General features: G+C 43.1%; 1 protein-coding gene and 1 long non-coding RNA gene across 2 annotated transcripts in view; one reads left to right on the top strand and one right to left on the bottom strand.

Annotated features, from left to right (window-relative positions):
* ABCD2 (ATP binding cassette subfamily D member 2) overlaps positions 1–11,945 on the top strand; it is a 39,687-nt gene extending 27,742 nt beyond the window's left edge. The window contains exons 8-10 of the mRNA XM_068189719.1: positions 5,077–5,161; positions 5,883–6,008; positions 7,592–11,945. Of these exons, the coding sequence (XP_068045820.1) occupies positions 5,077–5,161; positions 5,883–6,008; positions 7,592–7,802 (422 nt within the window). The 3' untranslated portion in view covers positions 7,803–11,945. The remainder of the gene's footprint in view (positions 1–5,076; positions 5,162–5,882; positions 6,009–7,591) is intronic.
* Positions 11,946–21,138: 9,193 nt separating this feature from the next.
* Positions 21,139–22,803, bottom strand: LOC137473768 (uncharacterized). The gene is made up of 2 exons (XR_010998971.1): positions 22,328–22,803; positions 21,139–22,241 (listed from the first exon to the last, which is right to left on the bottom strand). It is a non-coding gene; the product is annotated as an uncharacterized lncRNA (long non-coding RNA).
* Between the last annotated feature and the right edge of the window lie 1,944 nt (positions 22,804–24,747).

Here is a 24,747-nt window from a genome sequence, read left to right on the forward strand (position 1 = left end):
AACACGTGATCCTTGGTGGCCAAAGCCACCACCCCAGTAGTCTCTAAGTGCACATGGTTGTGGTTTCTGACCCTGAAGTTGGAGTGTGTAACTGCTGATGGGGCAGTCACTGTGCCCCATGTCCAAGATGCCGTGGCTACAGTCACTGAAACCCCAGGTTTGGATCAGTCTCATGCTGATTTCCATGGCAAAGAAAGTACTTATTGCTGACCCTGTTCTTGCTCTTCTGCCTGTCTGACTGCACATGCACAACACACACAATCTATTGTAAAGGCTGTAGGACACTATGAATGTTCACTGGTGCTATATTGAAGCTCAGGATAAGGGCACACTGTGCAGAAGTTTGCACAAACAAATATTAGGAAAAAATGTGTCTTAGGTGCTTTGTGATCTAAAGCAACAGAAGTGGCCAAAGCCGGAAAACAGGGAGAGAGATTACCACATACCAGGAAGTTTTTAGGACCATAATATACTTGTTCCCTTCTCTTCTTGGGCATTTACAGGGGACAAGTGCCAAGGTAGGAGCAGAGAGGAAATCTGTGACATATGATTTGACACATTACATGGATTTCATGTGCATAGATATTTTTTAAAGCTCTCCTGGTCTGGGATAAAGACGCATGTTCTGGGGTTTTTTGAACCAGCAAGACAGAAATACTTGCTGAAAGTGAATAGTTGAAATTTTTCATTTATACATAGCTTAGTATTTTTTAATTCCAATTCTTATTTTATTATTTTGTTTAAAATAATATTTTAAACTAAAAATATTTTTATTAAAAATGGAACTTTTTTCTTTCTGAAATAATAAAAAATCTCATATAAACCTCTTGTGCTTTAACTGATCACAAATGTCATGTGTGTATAATCTGATACTCTGCAGTTTTGTGTTGTGCTTCTTGTGGGCAGTTATGAAAAATCCAGATGAAGCCAGAGGTGCACAACTTTGACTTGAATTATTTGTTCTGGAATGACGTTACTGTTTTTAGCTGTTACTTCCACATTGCAACAGTACAAGGATCACCACATTCCAAGTATTATGTCTGATGTTGTTTCTGTTGCTGCCAATGACAGAAATTCCTCTCTTTTTCTGGCATTAAAGTCTGATCCAGTTAGAAATTAGTAAAATAAATAGCCCAATTTGACATTTAGCTTCTCTGTTACTCTCATGAAACATTTTTCAGTCGGTATCAACAGAATACATCAAATCCACCAAAACAACAACCCCCCTCCCCAGCACCACTGTTCTGGATGCTCCTGAGCCCAAGCCCTGGAAGAACCCGGTGCAGTGGCTGTTGGCAGTAGCCCCCCTTGCTGCTGGAGGCAGAGCTCCCTTTCCACTGAGGCCCATACTAATGTTTTTCTCACCACCTGGATATTAGACGAACGCTATTTCGTTACTTAGCTTTTTATTATCTGTAAGGTGCCCCCATCAACACCTGTAAAGTTGTTAGCTCTATCAGAGCCATAATTTTATACAAAATGAAGGTTGTATTCACCGTGTGTGATGAAAAAGCATGTCCAGAAATGGGAGCTAAAAGCATGGAGATATGCAGTACATACATATGAAGTAGTTCCTTCTGACCTGCTTTGAAAATCTGTGTATATTTAACAAGTGTCAGTGGAGATGCAGCCCTGGGCTGCTGACAGCCTGTCACATGAGAGGAGCCATGAGGCCGTGGAGCTGTGCTGTGCACGCGTGACTGGGCCTGTCCATTTGGGGCTGACGACATTACTGAGCAAGTTCAACCTGTTTATGGTTTCTCAGCACCCTAGATTATAATTATTCTTCATTATTTTGTGCATTTGTCATATCTTTGGGTGTTGTCCAGGGAGCTTTTGTGCTAGGCCATGTATAAACAGACGGACAAGCCCGTTTCCTCTCCCTGAGATTATTTCACCTGATTGCTTTAGCCCTGAATTTGCTTTTGTTACTGGTACCAGCAGGAACTCTGGAGAGCTCTGCCAGCTTTTCCACTGGCTTTGAAATCCAGGGACACAAATCCCTGCAGTGTCATGCTGAGCTGGGGCTCATGCAATCCATGGTCTCTTTGTTCCTTGCTCAGCTCCGGGTTGTCCTTGCATATTCATCCTGCACAGCACTGGGCTCTCTTTACATACACTGTGAAAGAGGCTTCCGTGCCCAAAAGCTCGGCAGGGGTGGACTCTCTGGCTGTGATCTGCTGTGTTAGCCTTTCTTCTGTCCTTCAGTCCATGTCTGATAAGGTGCATTGGAATGTAGACCTGAAAAAGGAACTTTCAAGCTTATCTTTTCATGGCAGCTGAACGCTCATGAAAATGCATGGATTCACAAGGATGAAGGATGCAGAGGGCTATGGATCCCAGAAGTAACCCATTTGGATTTTGCCAAATACAGTTTGCATTTTCCTTCAGAAAACTGAGATTAAAGGAGTTAAAAAAGAAGCTGTGCAAGGAAACGAAATGCTGCTATCCTGAGGCTATCACTAGTTTTTGCTGGCAGCTGTATATATTTCTGCTGCTGTTACTGTGCCCCAGCACATTAAACATGCTCTTTGTCTTACTGGCTGCAAAAGCCATAACAAGAAGGTGGGCAAGGAATTTGGACTCTGAAAGCAAGGATTGTGCTTACACTTACTGAGAGATTTGTGCTGCATTCATGGGTGAGCCATTTCATTTCTTCATTTCTGAAGTGGATGTAGTTAAGGGTGACCTAAGCCACTGACTTGGCTGATATTTCCAGAACACTTAAGTACCTTCACTGACCTGTGTCATATCAGCAGGAAGAAACAGGAGACAAGTAGGTGCACTATCGTTCACAGACGGGGGAGAGTCAGTTTAGTGTGAGTTACAATGCCTAAGTGTTCAGACAAAATTACTTAGACATTAGAAAAGAGTTTTTAAAGGGATAATATAAAATTGCACACTTCCTTATCTGTTGTTTGAGGCATTCCAAGTGGAAAACAGGAGAGTTCAGGGAGGGTGCTAGGCAGGAAGAGACAAGATGCACATATCATACTCAGTTAGAATGTAAGTTGAAGTAACCACAGAGATGACCATTGTATCCTGGTAGACAAAGGTTAAATCTTACACCTTTAGAGTAAATAGAATTATTTTGCTGACAAGAGGATGCTTCTTTTTGAACTTCATTCCCTTTTTATCTTTTGATAACCCTTTATAAACCAACTGATCAGGAAGAAACTGTATGAACACAGGCACTGCTCCCCCACGCACATGTGCACACATGCAACACCCACCCACACCCTAGCTCAGATCCAGGTCCTGAAGCTCATCTGTGTTCTCAGCTTAAAAGTAACAGAACAGAAGCAGCACTTTGAGTGGTGTCTTCAGAAGCGTAATTGTTTCTATGGCTTTTGTGAAGAACCATTCCCATCCCTTGCTAGAACCCTTTGCCAAAAGGGAGTGCTCCAGGTGTTTTACCGTGCTTTTTGGAAGCTCAAGGTGTTGGTGGAAGAGCATTCCAGCTCTCTGTGAGGTCCCAGCACTGGGACTGCTCAGCAATAGCAAGCTGTGTGTGTATCTGTTCCCTTTACCAGAGTATATCCACATGTTTATTCAGTTAATCACTACACAACTCCATCTTTGTTGGGAGCCTGCTGCTAGAAAGCACTCTAGTGCTCCTGGAATGGAGGCTACCCACTGGCATCCTTAAACAAGAATGGAAGGAAAATAGGGAACAACTATAGGATCACTAAAATGATGTCTTTCTTGCATATGCCTGTTTTTTAAATCTAACTTATAAATATTGATTAAAAAATCATTACATTTTATTTTCTAATTTTATGTAGAGCAAAGTCTTGAAATTTAGTCTCTGTCATTATCAATTACTGGTTTTGGTCTTACAGCCCCCCATCAGATGTTTCACTGATATTTGATCAGTCCTTGCCAAGCCCTGGTGTAGCACCAAGCACAGGCAGAGCAGTACCAAGCCTCCTGCACCTTCACAAGCCCCATTGTCTCATATTTGTTCAGGTATCAGAAATAACACGCCCACCTTCCTTGCTTTATCTTATTTATAGTAGTTTCTGGCAAATATTTATTTTAAGTTTGGCAATGGCAGAAAAGGGTTTTTGACTGTGTTACTAACTTTTTAGTTACAGTATTTCTGGGGCTGATCTGAAAAAATGTTCTCTTCCTCTCAGCCCTGCTTCAGCTGCTTGTCTTATGAATAGATGATCTGTTGAGAAAAATATTTTATCAGATTTTTTGCTACATCCACAATGTTCTCTTTGAAAACTCATCTAGTTTGCTACTCTATCCATCTGGATTGTTTGACTAAAAACTTATTTTCAGTAAGGAAATTTGTTACTTTATTTTTTTTTCAGTAGGAGGAATTAATCATGCTCAAGTACTCACAGAACACCAGGCTGCTGTAAGATCACAGATGAAATGCCTCATGCTCCTGTTGCATGTACCTGAAAGTGATAAAGAAATAAATCCATTGGAGACCATGCAGAATATTAAATACGGATACCCCATGTTATAGCATAGTTGTGGGTTATTTTTAAATACAAGGTAGTAGGAAATTTTTATAGAAGGTTCTCCTGTCTGATTGCAGTTTTGCTGCCTGTCTGTGTTCACAGATACATTCCTTTGTCTGCAGTTGTGTTTCTGTTGGGTTTGCTGACAGTTTTTTTTGCCTGACACTGCTCTTTATTTTTTATACCTTATTTATTTTACTTTGCTTTTAAATTTCCACTCATACCTTTCAAGAAAAAATAGAGAATTATTCCGTGAAACAAATATGACAGAATAAAATTACTAATTATATACAGGTCAAAGAGGTTTTTTTCAAAGAGATGGTAAGTAAAGTTTTTTGACAATATCTATATGACCAAAAAGTCTTAATTCCACTTTCAAAATTGTCATGATATAAGGGACATTTTTCCAGTTGATTGCCAGTGGATAGGGATTGGGGTATTTCAGAAGATGTGATTCAGTAGCCTGAGCTGTCTCTTCTGCAGTTGAAATGCTCTTTATGATTCTAGTTACAGATTGCAGAGGTGTTGCAAGTGAAGCTGCATTTCCTTCATAAACTTATATTGTCCTGACTCATTTTGTTTGCATTTTTTTTAAAAGGGTGGGATGCTATCATGGATTGGAAAGATGTCTTATCAGGAGGAGAAAAACAAAGGATGGGCATGGCCCGGATGTTTTACCACAAGTAAGTGTTATGGTTCGTTCCTAAAGAAGCATTTGAAAATGAGGAAGAGCTTTGCAGATTTTCTGTTACAGTTTGAGCAGTAGTAGACTATAATCTGCATGCAGTATGCAACACTGTCTAGCATAGGACCTGCATAAATCTTGTTGTTTATTCATTCAAGCTCTGTCTCTGGTTTGGATAATGCTTCTTAAGCTTTGCTTTTAGCAACATAGCAGTACCTTTTCCAGATATTTCTTTCTTTAACATCTCAGGCACAAGAATCTTCCCTCCTACAAATGTTGCTGAAGTGTGATGGACTGTTGCAAGAAGCTCTTGGAGTTTGAAAGCAAAGCTCCTTAGGCTTTTTGATTTTGGAGACTGCAAGCACACAAAGGCAGTCAAATCTTTACATAGCAGTGGATAGGAAGCTTCAAGTTGGCTTCAGCTACTGGATAACTTGCTGAGTACAAAATAATACTAGGTCAGACTAGGACATAGAAGTTAGATCACTGTGTACTCAAATGGGACAGGAAATAAACCTCATTTTTCCTGGAAGTTGTCTTTTCACCTGAATAATGCATGGAAACTTCATGTTGTTTCTAGCCAGGTTCCAGCTGTAAATAAGAGACAGCTGTCTAGCAAAAATAGCTTTCTACTTCCTGTTGTTCTTTCAATTAAACCTTGTACATGGGAGTACTGTCCAAAACCTAGAAGAGTAATGTTCTTTATCTGCTTTTAAAAGGCCTAAATATGCATTGCTGGATGAATGTACGAGTGCTGTAAGCATTGATGTTGAAGGAAAGATATTCCAAGCTGCAAAAGCTGCTGGGATATCCCTGCTTTCCATAACACACAGACCTTCCCTTTGGTAAGTATATTCAGGGCTTTATCATGGTCCTTGCTTTTAGCTCTCTGACAAACAGTGGATTGGCCTTTATTCTTTGTACTGGGGCAGTTGTTTAGTCAATATCTACTGCAGTTTCTAAGATAAGTTGTCTACAACAGTAGTGATGTAAATTAGTTTAGCATGGATTTTCTTCATTGTTTGAAAGGTATTTATTCATCCCTCTTATTTTTTAATGTGTTTCAGTTATTAATATGCAGATGTGTAAGAGGTAATTAATTAGTCTATGCCACAGCCACAACAGGTATTACCAGATTATTCTGTAAAGGTGAGAAGATACGTGAGGTGTCCTGGGGGAGTTTACCAGTGCAGGGAGAAGATGGGAAACATGGCAAGTGGTTAAACTATACTTCTTCCAAAGGAATACTATGTCTGTTTTTTTAACAGTTGTGCTCTCTATCTGCAGCATTCAGCTTCTTGATTTTTTGGGAGTTTGGTGGGGGAAAAATAGAAGAATGGGTTAAGCATTTTGTATCACAAAGGATAATATGCCAAAAGTGGTGAATATTAGTCTTTTCAGTCCCATGTCATAAGCCATTGAGTTTATTAAAACTCTCACATTCCCTGGATGAGATTTACAATCAGTGTTTTGTGATGCATTTTACCTTCTATAATTTATAATGATAAATTATGCAGTCATACCAGCAGCTCTGAGGGAACTCTGTGCTCTTCTCTGGCACCTCCTGAAAAATGTTTTGTCAGGTCTCGACAAACTCCACATGTACACCTTTGAATATTTTCAGTGCACACACCCTGATACTCACTGAAAGATCTGTTACTCCGTTACAGACTTTTTTATTTTGGCCCCTTGCAAATTGAACCATGTTTTAGGAATACAGTTACCTTTAGCCAACCTTATAAGACACAGGGGAGCAAACTGAGGTGCAATTTGAACAAACTTGAGTTTTATCAGTAGGATCAGGTGCATCATGCCTGCCTCACTGTATTTGCTGCTAAGGAGATAAGGCATCTGTCAGAAAGGGAGGTAAATAAAAAATGGGACTAGAATTCCTGTGGGAGAAATGAACCTTGTCTGATGCTGCTGTTCTAGCTCCTGGGGAAAAAGGCATCTGATGAAGTTGTAGTGAAGGGAACTGTAGCCACAATGTTTCTAAGAAGGAGGCATTAAGAGGCGGCCTTGGCCAGGGACAGCAGGTGATGAGTGGACTTTCCATGGCCCTACTGCCCACTCCTGCCAGCATCCCTGCAGGTGAGGGGCTCAGAGCTTGGCCATGTGGACTGCAGGGGCAATGACTGCCCTGGCTGATAGCCCACCCCAGTGCTGCTGCTTCCAGCTGGCAGCTGCTGAATTTCACTATTGGCCTGGGGCAGTCCTGGTGACAGGCTTTGAAATACCCAAATCCCTTGTGAAAGAGTGTCCTGGGATGACGAGGCATTGAAACAAAAGTGTTACCCAGTGATCCAGAACTGGACAGCTCAAATTCCTGAGAGGCAACTTTGAAAAGAGACACATACATCCAAATTTGCATGCAAGAAGGAACCATCTGTTCCCTGAGCCATGACTAATGTTTTAATTTCTGCTGCAGGAAGTACCACACTCACTTGCTGCAGTTTGACGGACAAGGCGGCTGGCGTTTCGAGCAGTTGGACACTGCTATCCGTTTGTCACTGAGTGAGGAAAAACAGAGACTGGAATCCCAGCTTGCAGGAATTCCTAAAATGCAGCAGAGACTGAATGAACTGTGTAAAATCCTGGGAGAAGATTCAGTGCTTAAAACAATGGACAAAGAAGAATAAATAATTTATGTTTTTAAAAGTATTTTTTTAGTTAAAAGCATTACAAATTCAGCCATTATCCTTTGCATGCATTGTGACGGAGGCTTAGAGCATAGCAAAACACAGCCAGCAGAAAATAATGCTCTGAACGCTATGTAAGACTTCAGTGTTTTAGTATTAGGGAGGAAAATGGTTGAACTGTGAAAAGAAAATAAGCAAGTGCACAGAGTATAAGATTAGTAATTAAAGCTTATGTTAATTCCTAGTGAAAGCCCAATTCACTGCAAGAAACAACCAACACACTTAGGTTTTATAGGTGAATTTTTGCCTGAGACTTGACTTGCAGAATGTGCTCTTGTACCGGGTCACTGTGTGCGTATGACATGCCTGCTACGCAGAGCAACGGGGCATGACATTCAGGCATGGAGCACAGCAGGGGCAGTATCTGGGTGAGTATGCAGACGTATGCAAAAATCTCATTTGGGTATAAGAAACATTCTCTCAGCCCATGTAAAGCAAGACTTCTTTTCTACTACTGAATAATATACATGCCTTTACCTGCATTTCTATAGGAAATAATGTAATAGGCTGACCAGAAGACAACTGTCTGAGCAACCCACTGCCCTCATGACAGAGAAACAGGGACAGAGCTAAACATGTAGTATACTTGTGCTTTATGCCATTACACATAGCTTCAGAGGCTCTTTGTCCTTCATGATACATCAGTTCCTTCAGGGGATTATTTATGTCCCTTACTCGGTAACCTCTCGTAGTATGGGTGGAGCACTGGGCCTGGCATCAAGTGACTTAGTTTTGGCTTGACTAAATAATTTATCTTCTCTGTGGGTCCAATCCAGCTGGCATCCATGTCTGACCCAGTTCCTCCATTGGCATAATCACAGTATAGACACTTGTTTGTTCCATGAGACGCTTTGTGGTGGGAAGGACTGTAGGAGAAGGAAATGGCAGTTTCTAACAATATGCTGATTTCTCAGGCATAGCTGTCCTGCCAAATGAAATGCTCAGCACTTATAAAGGTCTGTGAAATGTTAGAGCATTTGATAACCACTAATGATTATATCTGCCATATTTTGGTGGAATGGCTGAACATTGCCCTCCCTGTGAGCAAATGCACTGGTTAACAGCCTTGCTTTCAGTTGCACTCACTGATTGTCCCATCAGCTTTTCAGTTCAGGTCCCCAATCAGTCCGAAGCTGCTTTAACAGAACTGCTTGAGACAGTGCTGGCCTGAGTGCCTTGCTGAATGCAAAAGCTGGAGAATTAGAAATAAAGATGTGAATGTATTTAGGAGGTCCTGTTCTCTCTGACTGCAAGTGCATGGCAAAGGGGCAGCTCAGGAGTGAAGATCAGGAGGTGAAAGAAGCTTTGCAGATGGGCAAATGAGCCTTAGCCAAGATGTAGCAATCCTGAAGTTTGTTGTTTTTGTTTTTGTTTTTTTCCCTAGAAGTGTGTGATTCCTTAGAAGATTTCTGTCTGTTGTTCTTAGTCTGAGAGAGGCAGTGCATAAACTGCTAAGAGCTGTTTGGAGAGGGGAAATATTTTAGGGGTATTTGCTGAGCTGGAAATGTTTGAGCACCCTAACGTTAATATAATCTGTTTCATGTTTCTGATTGCTTCAAGAAAAAGTGGAAAGTGAATTACCTCCATCTGCGAAATCCCAGTCCAGTGCACTAACTAGCCCATATTCCTTCTCAGTGTGCTCAGCTTGCTGCTTGGTATGACATTTGCACCAGAAAATGGAGCAAGTCTGCTCCCTCCAGTGACTGTAGCTTGAATTTACCCTGTAAATTACGCTGGTGACAACAATTGGTTCCTTTCATTAGGTTTTTTCTGTAGAGCCCCCAGAGACATCTCACTGATATAGAAAGGAATGCTCCTAGGAACCTTTGAAAGGGCTGAAAAATTAAGGTTCAAGATAATAAGATGTCGTAAAGCGCAGATGGAGGTCACTGCTGGGGTGGCTGACGTGTATGCATTTTAATTTGCAAATGTCTGTGCTTGTCCCTCTCCCTGAAGGTGAGCTTTCCCCTTTGTCATCTTCAAAGCAAAAGTCATAACTGCTAAGGAAAAAAAGAAGCCAGCCAAGAATCTGTTCTCAGTGAGCATAACCGAGATGACTGATGAGTGTAAAAGCTTGCAGGTTTCTGATTGATGTTTCTCTAAGATGAGATGAATGAGGACACACCATGTGCATACCCGTGTCCCAGCTGCAGTGCATCCTGCTAGCACAAGGCAGCCTCAAAGCCACCTTTCCACAAGCCTTTCCCAAGCCAGGACCTGAGGTGGAGGAAGGGGCATTGCTGTTCCCCACCTCTCCATTAAGCACTTTAACATGTGGCTGGGAACTAAACCAGGGTTATACATTCCCTGAATGAGTGGGATACTGAAAGGTGCTGAAGAATTGGCCCAGTTTGCCACAGCTCCAGATAATCCCACCAAAGTTCTGCCCCTGTCCTTTGACTTGCTGGAAGCCATTATGGGCAGCACCTGAAATCTGTTGTGTGCCTTAGAGATCAAAGTTGGATATCCCTCATGGCACAAAACAAATCTCTTCTAAAGAAACCATGTTTAGTAGAAGAAAGATTGTTTGCTGGTTTTTCTTAATGAGATTTTGCATAAAATATATGAAATTTATATATGTTACTGAAATTCTGATGTTATGATTTTTTTTTTTTGATGAAAACTGCTATCAGACCTGGATCAATCTAATAGTATTTTCTTTGAAGTTCAACATTTATTTCTTGGATCCAGTAATAGACAACCATTCCCGTTCAGCTGTATAGTGTAAAATACTCTAGCATCTCACTCAGCTATTTGTGCTCCTGTAGGCATGGCAAGAACATCAGAGGCTGCTATGAGAAGAAATATTTCTCTTAAGAGGAGCTTCCTGAGTGATACCTAGATGGTTTTAGAAAGAATTTCTCTACTGGAGGCTCATTATATTTCAAGTTAGTTTTGTGGCAGGAAGAGAAGCTGCCCTGGAGGTATTTTCTGCCAGCTTTCTGTGTTGTTCCAAGGGCTAGTTGAGACTGGAGTCTTGGTGTCTGTTTCTGGAGAGTTTTACAGGACATAGTCCAGCTCATTTTGTGCTGCTCTGGGCCCAGCCTAGCAGAGGTGCATGTTCCCTGCTCAGGAATGGCTCATGGAGACACTGTTCTGGAGCCAGGGCATGGGGAGCACATGGCCCTGGCTGTGCAAGAGGGTCAGAGTGGGACAGGATACCTTGGCAGAAGCTTTTTTTTTTATGGTGCAATGAGAGCTGCTTATGAATGTTCATTCCCTTTTTGGTGTTGGGGAGCTGTGGCTCCCCAGGAGGCTGAGGAAATGACTTTTTGACCTCCTTTCTGCCTGTCTTACCTATCTGGAGCTAGCCAGACCCCGTCATGGTGTCTGTGCATTCAGGGCTGGGTACTGCCCAGAGCTGAGCACACCCAGCCCTGTGAGCACCCTCTCACCCCCCCCCGGGCTCAGGGCAGACTGGATTGCCTGGGTCTGTTTGCACCTAGAAGAGCACAGGTGATGAGCAAAATTCATACCTGCCTCAGGCAGGTAGTATCTGTACAACAAAAATATGAGTTCTCCACATCAGTGTGTTCAGATAATGCAGAGTGTTTTTGCAAGAATCTTCAGAATGAAAGGACACAATTTTTGTGCATGGGATTTCACTATTTTAACCTGGGAGGAGTTTGGTTTTTTACTTAGTTTTGGGGTCAGACCCATTCCTGGTTTGGACTTGGAAGTCTTCCTTCTGCAGGGACAGAAAATCCCATGTATGTTTCAAAGGAATTTTTCAAAAGCAGTGGGATTTGTATTTGAGTAGGGAATGAAGGACTGGGTATTAAATGGGATATTTTAGAGAAAATTATATCTTAAAGCAAATGAACACATCTGCAGTCCACTCAAACTTATGAATGGTGATAATGCATGTCAAAGTCAAATTTCTGAGCCAATCATGTAAAGAAATCCCCCTACTGAGCTGTTCATGAAGCTTAGGAGAACTGAACTGTTAATCAAATGTGTCTTTGTTTTGTTTATGTTTGATATTAATGCCTTTTAAGAACAGACAATTTATAAAGCAATAAAATATGCTTTACAGTTGTAATTTATTCCAACCTCAAATAAAACATGTTGCATTTACTTCCAGTTTACAGTGTTCCTTATGAGTCATTCACAAAGCAGTCAGGACCTGCCTGCGTGTGCTCTGGGAGTCCTTTCCCAACCCTTATTTCTGTGATGGAGCAGGAAAGCTTGGGGTGGATGCTGTGCATTTTCAAGTTAAAACAAGTATTTCATTCCTAGGTCAGGCTGGCGTCAAAGGCTGCTGTGAGGTTTCTCATTTTTCGTGCCATCCACTTCGGTGTGTACTTGATTGATGACAGGAAGGTGACAAGAGCTGCCACCCCTTGCTGGGGCTTTTACACCAAGCAGTGAGCCAGAGGACCGTGTCAGCAGTGCAGCATCGGGTGCCTCAGCAGCATCACTCCAAAGGTTGTTGTTAGGGTTTTTGTAAGACACAGTTATGCACAGAGCATCAATAATCACAGCCACAAATAATCAACAAGCAAGAGCTCACCATGGCCTAGCAGAGGAGTGAGTTTTTTCTTAGGGAGTATGAGGGCAATGGTTGGCTCCTTAGCAGCCTTGACACAGAGCTGGCTTGTGTCCAGCCCCTTTCCAGCTGTGTAGCAGGGGATGGTGAGGTACTGTGTGGTACAGGACCTGGATTATGCAGTTGGAGAGCCAGGGGAGATGGTGGTCACTTGAGAACTAGATTCTTATGGATGACTGGAGTCCAGTCCCTCGTGCCTCCCTTGCAGCCACTGCACCCACTCAGAGGGAGAGCACTGTCAAGAGAGGGAAGTCCAGGAGAAATTCATTTTTGGCTGTAGGACCAGGCTGGGGCTGATGCATCAAACTATGGTAGTGGAGAAGGTGAGCTGAAAGCTGAGGTTGCGCTTCAGTTTCACATTTTTGACAAGAAATGCTTTGGTGTCCACTCCTTGGACAGCATTCCTGCTTTCTGATCAGCAGGACTGGTGCCATGGGTTTGATGTGAAGTGTCAAAGTCCTGAGCCTCTGCCCAAGGGCTAGGTATCCGCAGAAGAGAGGGAACAGCAAGACTTGCGTCATGGGAGCTAAAAGGACTCAGGAAATATTCAGAGCAAAAGTGTTCAAGGACTTCCCACAGGTGAAATTTTCTACTAGGTGGGGAGTATCTGGAAGAACATCTTACACTGTCTCTGTATGGCTTATTTCTGATTATAGCTCATTCTGCTGCACCTGCTTTGTATTTTTTAAATTAGTGTCTTTAACCTAATGTGATGCCATCTCTGAGAGGGTAACAGTGACTTTTCAAAAATACTGCACTGACTCAATGCAAGTCTGATGAGCCTGAACAATCTGGTTTTGAACAGGTAATTAAAAAAGGGAGAAAGAGATTGTGATGGTGGCTGATGCAGGGCTGAGGAGCCAGCTGGGTCCTGGGGCTGGGCTCTCAGTAAACACCAGGCTGGGATGAGCTCTGGGAAAAAGAGTCCAGGAGAGTCCATGGGAGGAGCCAGATGTTAGAAAAAGAGAATAATGAAACCTGTCTTGAAAATAAAGTAATTGTGCAATAGTACCTTAGTTTTCTTTTGTTGTCATCAAACATACAAAGAAAAGATGTCTCTGACACAGCATTTCTAGAGAACACAAACAAAAACTCAAAACCACTCATTTATTGATCAACTCTAGCATAAAAAAAATGTCATAAAAGTCATTTAGATTGAAATGTTTTTGAAAGAGAGTTCATATTTGTTGGGTTTTAGAGTTTCATTTCAAATAGATCAGATTCATAATGCTTTTCATAAAGACTTGAGTCTTTGAGAATTAGAAATTATTCTTACCTTAAACAATACTGAAGCAAACCCAATCTATTTAATATTTAAAGCAACCAAAAAAAAAAGCATTTAGCAATTCCAATATTCTTGCTCTCAGTCAAAATGTTCTCTTCAATTGTAGCCACAGTATGCTATAAATACATGAAGTTTATGAGATACTTCTTTATCAGTTGGTGTTTGCTGTGCTGGTGTGTTTGGCAATCTCTGTCTTTATTATATGGGTTGCACTAAATCTTCCTTCCCACCCTTTTGTCCCATTTTCTGTCCCCACTGGGATGGATGCAGCGCTGAGACATCCGGGGGTGGTGCCTTTGATGGCAAGTGCTGGAAGAGAGGGTGTGAGCCGATGGGTCCTGTCTAATACGCTTGCTTTCTTATAGATCCAAACACTTTTCCTCAAAGTGTCAAGGAGTAATGTCTGCACAACTAAAATGCAGCAGCTGGCAAGGTACTAAAGCAAGGTACTAAGGTGCAGCAACTGGTAGTGGTAAAGCTGGGTTCTGCTAGATGTACACTCACAGGAGCAGGACACTCCTGCACTGAGCAAACACTTTGCAGCATCACTTTATACCTGCAAAGCCAGGTTGATTTAAAACTTACACAGCTCATACTTGTGAAAAACAAATACTCTTTTAATCCTAGCCCACAATTTTCATCAGAAACACACAATTGCCTTTTATAGTGTCATTTGGAGTATTTCTAGGTAACCCACACATATAATCTGTTCTTAAATAACAGTATGTCTTGTCTGAGCTCTGCTATTCAACCAAAATCCCTTTGTAAGCAGTATGAAATGGCAGCCACAGAAACAAAATTCTGAAAATCGCCATATCCTTTCTAGTGCACAATGAGCATACAAGGAGTTGCTGTTGCAGTCTCTTGCTGGCCTATTTTTGTACTGTAATCATGTTACAGAGAATTCAACTCCTGTCTAATCACTAATGTTCCCTTATGTGTGTGCCATGTGGCTCATTGCTGAGCACTAGAGGATGAGGACTCTGTTTGTTAGACTCTTGCTTAAATTATTAGGGGTGAAAAAAAGAGTGAATAATGTATTTCATACCAAGATGAAAGTGGAGGCAAGGTAATCCAGCCTGGGAGAATGACTGCACTTCCTTTGTAAGGACTCCTTTCCAGGGACTTCTGAAGGGAGGTTCAATTCCTCTTTCAAGTCATGGGCTGAAAACTGCTTCTGTCTAGCAGAGGATTTAATTAACAACTGGAAAAAAAAAACCACAAAAAAAAAAAAAACCAAAAAAACCCCACCAGAATCCAACCAGTGGCAACATCAGTTTTAAAGATATTACAAAGTATCTGTTTCTAAAAAATGAGCCTGATAGATGTTCCTATAATTGATCTGATGTGGCACTGTCAATTTCCTGAGACCGTTTCCCCTGCTCTGACACTGGGTGAGGATGGAGCTATTCTGGTGAGAGCTGGGACACCATCAGGGTGCTCCTCTGCCCCTCTGCGTGCCTCTGGGAAAACAGAGCTTAGTGCACTGGCTTGGGCCCCAACCTTTCCAACCCCTTCCCCTCCAAGAAAGGATTATTTCCTAAAAATCTTCTCACTCTCTTGACTTTCACTCCTATTTTGCCTGTTCAAATTTCCAGGGGAGTTTGGAGTTTTCAAGGGCATCTTAGAGACAAACCAGATGCTCCCAAATCATGTTCTTACCTAGGACATGGCTTAAGGCTGTATCACTAAATACCTGCCTAGTCTGCTGTGAGTGTAAGGCCATGTTCAAAGCGTTTTGGTTCAGTTTGTTTAAAGCTGTGCTTCAAGATGTGTGTTTACTTTGCTAATTCAGAGCCTTATGCTGCTGCAAGAGACATAAATGAGATGCAGAAGCTGGAAGTAGATAAATTCAGACTCTAATGAAGCCAGGACAGGTTTTACTTCCGATGGGTGCTGGGGTACTCCAGCAGAAGGTGCCTGTTTGGCACAGGGTGTTGTTTGATGGCATCTATGGCTCGTGTTAAGTGGTGCCAAACCAGTCCCCCCTTTCCTGCTTTTTACCAGCAGGAAAGTGGGAACTTCCTTGCTGCTGGAGTCAGGAGGACTGCAGCACTCTGTGCTTTCATGGACAGCACAGCCACCCTGCTGAGCTCTGCTGCACAGAAGAGCTACTGAGAGCTTGGGAGGAAAGGACTGAAGACCTGGAGCCATGAAGGACGAGTCTCTCCGGCTCTTTTCCTGCATTTGTTGGGAGCAAGTACAGACAGACCTGAGCTGCCCTTCTCAGCACCCATGAAAGCACATTTTAGTCAGCGTTGCCCACCCTGGAAGGCACTCACTTCTCCCCTCAGGAGCTGCCCTGCCTTACCCAGTGCCAGGCAGAACACAATGCTGGGCTGCATGAAATGCAGTGTTGGGCTGCCTCCAGAGCAGAGCAGGCTCCTGCCACACCAGCCCAGAGCATGGCCAGCAGACCTCTGCTGTCTGCACCCACCTGCCCAAACAGGTCTTAGTCTGGCTATAATCTATCTGGGCTTGTGCTTTAATCCTATCTGACTGTCACAATCTTGTCAAGGGTTTTTGATTTCTTGTGGGTAGAGGCAGGAGAGGCATGGCTACACGCTCTCCTGAAGAATGAGGCGTGTGTGAGCAGAAACTATTTGCTTTGTTGCCCTTGAAGATGAGTCCTCACCCACACTGGCTCAGGTAAGAACTCTGCTGCATGCCATGGAGAGCTTTCAGGCTGAGAGTTTCATCAGAAATGCACTCCATGAGCATTCAAGAATACTCCAGACCTGGGAGAGTTCTTCATCTTCTGTCTTGCTTCTTTAACTCAATCAGATGGTCCTGCAGCTGACTGAGCACCAGATTCAGGAACAAATACTCAAGCTTTTGTGCATTGTCTCTTTTCTCTCAGAGGCTCAGGTTTCTCAGGTTTCCTGTTCCACATGTAATGCTAAGCCTTAGGAATGCTGTTTGGAAAGTGCTGCTAGAACTCCAGTCTTGTGGGCTTCTGGCAGGAACAAAATGTGATGCTGAGTTGAGCACCATGTTGAGCAGTGGAGCCAAATTTGTTGCTGGTGAAACACAGAGCATGTCAGGGAACATTAACAAAGCAAATGTTTGAACCATAAAGCTCAGAGTCACCAGTCAGCAGTCACTCAGCTGTTCTGAAAAGGTTTCCTTAATGACACTGATTAGATTATTAGAGAGGAACTTGAAAGAGCCCACATTACTGCTGAGTTTGCAGACTCCTATCAGCATAGCATTGCCAAGGTTCGCTCCAATCCAGGCTTGCTTCCTTTACAATAATTTCCTGTAACGATTATTGGTAGTGAGTGAGTTCCAATGATCTTTTGCCATTAGTGGGCTAAGAAATTGTCATTACTTTCAGGCATAACACATAAAATAGTGGCTTTATTCATGGCCCCTAACATTGTGAAGGCACTTAACAGTTTTGTTTTATATGAATATAATTTTCAGGTGCTTAGTTGCTCTTGGGAGTGACTTACTATGCAATACACTGCATATTTAATTGGTGAGATTTGAAGTCAAAATAATTCACAAATCCTAAATTCCTTCCCAAATTCTCTTCCCCACTGTTTGCACACTACATTAATTGGAGCAGCACTGCTGTGGGAAAGGCTCAGCAACCATGGCATTACCCAAGAGTTTCATGACTTTATCTCTTCCAGGCTGACATTTTCCTAGCTGAATACTCATCTGCCACACTTAGGAAGCCTGCAGTGAAGATGATGTAAGATTTGCAGGTGCAAATCAAAGATGAATTGAATTTGGCCTTTAGTTACTCCTTGTTTAGTAGGACTGACATGACTGATGAGCTATGGGGGGGAAAATTGTGAAAAAAGAAACACATCTAAGTTTCCTTCCAGTCAATTCCAGCACTCAAACCAGTGCTGTCTGCCTTTACAGAAACCAGCTGTAGTAGGCTGGCAAGAACTCTCATGTTGCCTAGGGCATAGCTTTGATCAAACAACCTCAGCTTGTCTCTCACAAAGCTTTCCTAATGCACCTGATATGGGATCCTGCCTGAGATAATGAATCATGGTGCATTTAAAAGAAAGTACAGGATTAATGTCAAACTCTGCCTCTAATCCATACCAGCACCTTGATCATTCCTCCAGTCTGCAGAGTGGTAGGACTGCAACAGTCCTGGGCATCAGCTCGTGGGCTGAGCACCCATGAATGTAGGTCACTGCCATTTGAGAGGCAGAATCAATATTTCAGGGTACATTGCTCCCTCTAGCTTATGAGTTTAATGGAAGAGGTAGGAGAACGAAAATTAATTTTTAAACAGCCTGACTGGAGGGCAAAATCATCTTAATTAAATCTCATACACTCTTCCTCTGATCCAGCAGGCAGATGGTGTGTCCCTCCTGCACTTTGAAGAGGTTAGCCCAGAAAAGCTTGCAGAGAGAGCAGATCTGAGACTATCAGAGCTCCCTTTCTCTAATTGCAGAGATCACTGACGCTGGCTGTCTGTTGACAGACCACAGAGTTTGAAGACAAGAGACAGAGGGACATGCTCCCATCTCTGTCCTTCCAAGGTGAAATAAGGGAAGGTAATGTATTTTGGAAATTGGAAATTTTGGAATTTTAGGTTTTTTCCTCTTGTGCTTGTGCTTCTGTTTATTCAAGAAGTTTTGAGTACAACTGTTTACACCCTGGTGTGTCTTTCTCAAGAAGAGGTGCTGGTGGAGGTCCCAGAACAGGGAGCTGCCACACAGCACAGGCAGTACCTACCCAGCACACACACCCACGGCACTGCTTTGCATTTGGCCTTACCTGTGGTTCATATTTCCAGGCTTTATTCTCTGGCTGTGAAACTAAAAATAAGTTCCTTTTTATTTATTTTCTTAGGAAAAAAAAAAAAAAGTGTATTTCACCTTTATTTACCTCCACAGAACTGGAATTCCCAGGGCAGGGTAAAGCCCAGCTCTTAGTAGATTTGTGCTAAAAAGGGTGAGAACTGGCTTTTGAGAAAACAGGTTAGTTCCTCAGATCTGTTCCAGCTTAAGCATTTGTGCTGTTTTGGAAGCAGAGCTTCCCCAAACACCATGTCCTTCTGGCCCCAGTAAAGGAGTGGGGCCAAGGCCAGCAGCAATCCCGGGGTGTCCGGGGTGTCCTTCTGCAGGGCTCCTGGATGAGGACACCTTCCAGTGCACCCTGCTGCTCTGCCCAAGTCCCTGTGCTGGGGGAAGTGAGCGGGGAAGGAGGATATATTACTCCTATCTCATGCTGATGGGGTGAGGTTAAAGGCTCAGAGGCTGCAAAAGCAGCTGCACTTCAGTGGAGCAAAAAGCCAGCAGTGCGGTGGAGGAAAGGGAAAGCTGGGCAAGACGGAAGCCAGGGAATGCTTCCCCTCTGGGGGCAGTAGAACTTTCTTTGGAAGACTAGAAGCAGCGCATCTTTGAAGTCTGTTTCAAACTGAGTACATAAGAGCTTTGAGGGTGTTCACATAACAGAGATGCCTGGCAGTAGTTCCAGGGATTGTGCAAGGGCTGCCATGAAGTCAACCAAGAATGAGATGAAGGAGCCGCTCCCCAGCCAGAGCAGTGGGGTGGGACTGCCAGCCATGGACCCATCCCTCACCATCTGACAGGGTTAGGTGGAGCAGCTGGAAAGCCACTCTTTCCACAGTAGACAGCCCTTATTCCCACTCCAGAAGAGCCTGCCCACAGCCAGGGGAGTTGCTGCCCACCTTTAGTGGATCATTAGAGATGGGCTCCCTTCAACCCCTTCAGCCAGTATTGTATGGGCCAAAGAAAATGTTAATGCTTCTTTTTTAGCCCATTTGTAGAACTTCTTTGAACCCCTGGTCCTTATGGGACCCCCAGATGCCTTTGGGAACCTCTGGCCACATCCAGCCATGACCATGGCAATGCCTTTCTGGCATGCAATGGTTTCTCTGTCTGAACACCAGCACGTCCAGCATCCTCCTGCTGTGTTGGAAGACACTTGTCCCAGGCCACCCACTGGGTCCTGTGATAAACATGATGAGTGTGTGGGGCACAGGGACAGACTGCAAGGGCCACCTAGAGCTTTGTTTGTGGCATGAGCTGACACAAATACCCACAGCAGCGAGCTCCTCATCACCCAGAGGAGGGGACTCCACAGTAGAAGAACAGCTGAACTGGTGACTGTTGTGTGGGTGGGACAGAAAGCAGCGCATGAAGGCTGTTGGTGAATTGCCAACCAGCCCACATGGATGTGAAATTACTCTTTATTTCCACTGTAATCAAGATTTATGAGAGATTTATGAGATATATTTATTTATCAAGATGTGCCTTGTGCAGATGCAGCACCACTCCAACCAATGTTGCCAGCACAGACTTACACCCATGCATATCTTTAGGTGTGTTTCCTGGTGATTATCAATTGTGTCCTGAACACGATGGCAAGACTGGAATGTTTCTAACCTGCTGCTCACTGCAGTCTGGGAAATATGTGGGCAAAGTTTTATGGTGCTTTTGTGTTTTCTGCATAGTTCTTCCTCTGCGTCCAGTAGATGCTGCCTTGATATGACTCTCATGGCATGCCACATGTATTGTGTGAATAAATGTGGGAAATAGGTTTTCTTACGAGTGCTGCTGCACGTGCCACAAACAGCTGGACCCGCGAGTAACAGAACATGATTAAATGTTTCCCCGCCCGTTCTTACCTAGAGATATTTCAGTACCATTTCCCTGGTGATTCAAAACCTGTTTCTTCATGCTCCAAAACTAGGTTCTACGTGCTGGGGATGGCTTGCACAATCTGTTTCCAATGCAGAGTTCAAACACTTCTGCTACTTTCATGAAGAAAAATGGAGCAAGGTTTCATGTTTGCTAATGCCACACCTCGAGCAGTTTTTCTTAAAAATAGTGATATTTTTAGAAAACAACAAATATTGGATTGTTGTGGTCTTAATATTTCTAACTTGCAAGCCTTCAATATGTGGCTAATCTCAGTTTTCATATTTTCTTTGTGAATATGAGAGCTGGATACTTTTCTATTAATCTGGAAAGATTTTACTCTTGCATAACTATGAGTGTGCAGGAGTTTGGCCTTTACAAAAAACATTGCATCCTTGAAACTCTTAATGACAAGATAACATGACAAGATATAGCCCAACTACAAAATTTAAAAAATAACTTTGTCTTTATGCTATATAACAAAACAAGATTATTTTATTTTTTATTTTATGTGTATACCTTTAAACTGAGTCAAGCCAGGAAAATTTCAGCCTTCCCAGAAAAGATTTCATAATATTTTATGTGTAAGTAAATAGAGGGTTGTGTTATAGTACATAAATCACAGTATTTTCTTTTCACAGTCTTTTCTATTACCCAAACTTGTTGGGTAATAGAAGATAGCTTAGCAGGTGGCTGATGGCAGTAAGAGGTTAAAGTTCAGGTTCATTTCAAAGAACATGACCCACAGGTTAAAAAGAAATACTGTAAGTAGTAGTTGAATTAGAAAATATACAGGAAAGCCTGTATAATTAAGAATGTTTTATTGGGCATTCTGGAGAAATACATGCAGTTAGGCTGAAGACTGAATGGCAAATTAGATAGTGATGAATATTGAGTTGTATTATTATGTAGAAGGATTCTGGGCTTACAGGCCTTAAGGACAGCTCATTGATTATTCTTGCTGCCTCCTAACTTAGGGTTTAGAGGAAAAAGGCAGCACAAAGGCCAAAATGACAAATTCTGTCTTTCAAATGACATGGCTGCACACATTGCTGCATAGCCAAGCGGAGGCAGGAACTGCTTCTTAAAAGTAGCATTACATCAGTTCCTTTGGTTTTAACTCAAATTCTGACCAAACTTTCTGTGGGTCTTGAGTGGGTTTGCCAAGTGAATGAGCTGCCACATGCCTGAGTGGTTTAGCTTAATTTGAAAGACAGTTTGGAAGCTGTGTGAACATGTACCCATAGTGGACAATGATATGAAAATTTGCCCATAGGGGTAGCTTCTGTAACCCCAGTTATTCACAATGTGGCTTCGACTTTGATATGTGAAGGGTTTATTTATTGGTAATTGTCATTGGTAATCACATGGCAAAGTACAGGCTACCAGCACGACTCATCTGCTGTATGACCAAGGAGCACCTCACCAAGGACACAGGAGAACTTTGGTCTCTTCCGAGTGTCACTGGGGGTTTTGGACTGAGGGTATGTTGTGACAGGGATGTCATGTACACGTGTCACAGGACTACATGTACATCATGCACTTCACGCTTGAGCAAAAAGGAAATGAGTTAGAACTTTGTCCCACAGTTTGTCAAGCAACAAAAGGTGGCCACTGTTTTACCAGGTAAATAGAGAAATTCAGAGCACAAAGGCTGTCTTTGGGTCTTCAGTCTAAGAGCCTTAACTCTGTGAAAGTAGTGTTGAAATACTCTGTAATACTCTGGGGGCTTCTTTGTGTCCTGTCCCCATCTAGCACCTGAGCTAACCACCATTCAGGAAGCAGGTTGGGTTTATTGCATTTTATGTTGTCAGTGAGGAGCATGGAAGGTACCTGTAACAAGTTCCCAGAAAAAAATTCTGAATTGCTGCTGTATTGACCCAACTGAGGAATTAGACTGAACAGATCTACACAGAAAAAGTAAATAGGAAGAATGGATATCAACAAATGTTCCCTATGTATTTGTCCTGTGCCTATAATGATAATCATTTACCTCTTCTTTTGACTGGAGCAGCAGCACTGATTTTCAGCAGGTGAGCTCCTTCTATCCATGCTCTTGTTTGACAATGATTTGCTCTTCTCTTTAATTTTTGATAGTTCTTTTAATCACCTTGCATGTTGAAGCCTTCAGGATGCCTTCATGAAAGGCTTCTGTAACAGAATGAGTAACAGGGGTATCGAGTTAATGCTGTAACAAGAGGTATCAAGAAGGACTTCAGAGCTGGGAGACTGAGGGACTCTGGGGAGCAGTTATTTTTTCATCTATTCTCCTGGTCAAAGGAAGGGGTTTGAAAGGGCCAGTCAAACCTGGTAGCTCAACAAATGGTCACAGAACTGGGGCCACAGCCAGGGGTTGGCTGCTTACACCACAGGTCCCATTTTGAGAAACTTGGACTAATGATGGGGTCCATCTTTCAGAGAAAGGATAGATTATCTTTGGTCACGGGCTTGCCCAGCTGGTGAAGAAAGCTTTAAAGCAAAGGTGCCAGGGGAGTGAAATCTCAGTCCTTTCCAGTCCTACCAGTTTGATGCCAGGGAAAGCAAGAGATGCCCAGACAGTGAAGTGGAATCACAGGTCAGCAGGAGAGCACCTGAAGGGCAGCACAAAGGAATTCCAGACACTCCAGATAGTGAGTTGGTTTCAGTGGGGACCCAGCTTCACTGCCCCTGTGCAAGCACACACAGCATGGGGGATAAACAAGAGGCGGCAGAGACGTGCACACGCCTGCAGGGCTGTGATCTTGTGTCCTGGGATGGCTGCTGGGACTGGAGGGCTGGAATGGAAGGACACAGCTCTTGAGCAGGCAGGAGAGATGAGGGGAGGGTGTTTCCCTCATGCCAGTGACCAGCTGGATGCATGGAGCAAAGTCTGGGGGCAAAGAGGAGCCAGCCGAGAGCCTGTGGGTCAGGATTAAAGGGAGGGCAGGGACAGGTGACCTTGTAGTGGGGGTCTGCTACAGCTCCAGGCCAGGAAGCACATGAGGTCCTCTATGGGTGTTCTCACATTCAGAACGCCTGGTGTTCATGGGGCACTTCATCCACCCCAATATCTGCTGGAAAGACAACACAAGGGAGCAAAAGCAATCCAGGAGATTCCTGGAATGCATTAATGGTAACTCCTCCATGAGACAGGGGAGCCAACAAGGAGAGGTTCTCTGCTGGACTTTGTTCTCACCAATAAGTAGGATCTGGTGGGGAATGTGAATCTCCAGGGCAGCCTGGGCTGCAGTGACCATGAAGTGGTGGAGTTGGAGATCCTCAGGGTGGTGATTAGGGTGCACAGCAAGCTCAATACCCTGGACTTCAGCAGAGCAGATTCTGGCCTATTCAGGGATCTGCTTGATAGAGTGCCATGGGAGAAAGTCCTGGAGGGAAGAGAAGCCTGAGAAAGGTGGTTAATATTCAAGAATTACCTCCTCCAAACTCAGGAGTGATGCAAAGAGGGAGTCAGCAAGACTAGGAGAATGAAGAATTGCCCACTGTTGGAGAAAATCAGGTTTCAGACCATCTAAGGAACCTGAAGGTGCACAAGTCCATGGAACCTGAGGAGATACATCTGTGGGTCCTGAGGAGGAGGGAGTTGGTAAGCCAGTATACATCATAGTTGAGAAGTTGTGGTGGTCAAGTGAAGTAACCACTGACTAAAAAAGGGGCAACATAACCCTCATTTTTAAAAAAGGAAAAAAGAAAGACATCAGGAACTACAGATTAATCAGTCTCATTTTGGTGCCCTGGGAGTGTTCAAGGCCAGGTTGGATGGGGCCCTGAGAAACCTGATCTAGTGGAAGGTGTCTCTGCCCATAGCAGGAGGGTTGGAATGAGATGATCTATAAGGTCCCTTCAAAACCAAACCATTCTATGAATAATCTTAGGACTAAACTGAAATATGGTGATGAAATCTGCAAGATGGTTACTTTACCCTGCCCAAACATAAAAAGAAGGATTTATTAGACATGTGCTAAAAATGATTGACAGTCAGTATCTGTATCTGCTTTAATATCATTTTAGTATGTGATCTTTAATGTTTCTATAAGGAGAGGCTATAGTTAGTTAATCCAAGAGCTACAGATTGCCCTGTCATTGCAGGAGGTATGATATGTCACTTTTTAATGTTTTCAAACAAAACAGTTTTCAGCAGAAGCCTCCCAGACCGTGGGTTTGCAAGCTGTGCTTGGGAAACAACACCTCTCAAGCCATTGCTCAAGCCAATGAGAACCTGCTTGTTCAAGGTGTGCCTTATACACACCCTGTTCTGCTGTATAATTCATGGTAATTATACGCTTGCTGAAAACACAAAACAAAACCAGAACTGGGAACAAATAGACAGTCTGGGAAAAAAAAAATAATCTTTGGTCTGTAACAATTTTTAAATAGATGCCATTAGTTTGTTCCTGCAAAAGCTATCATCACAGC

Source organism: Anomalospiza imberbis, chromosome 5, assembly GCF_031753505.1.
Source record: "Anomalospiza imberbis isolate Cuckoo-Finch-1a 21T00152 chromosome 5, ASM3175350v1, whole genome shotgun sequence".
NCBI lineage: Eukaryota > Metazoa > Chordata > Aves > Passeriformes > Viduidae > Anomalospiza > Anomalospiza imberbis.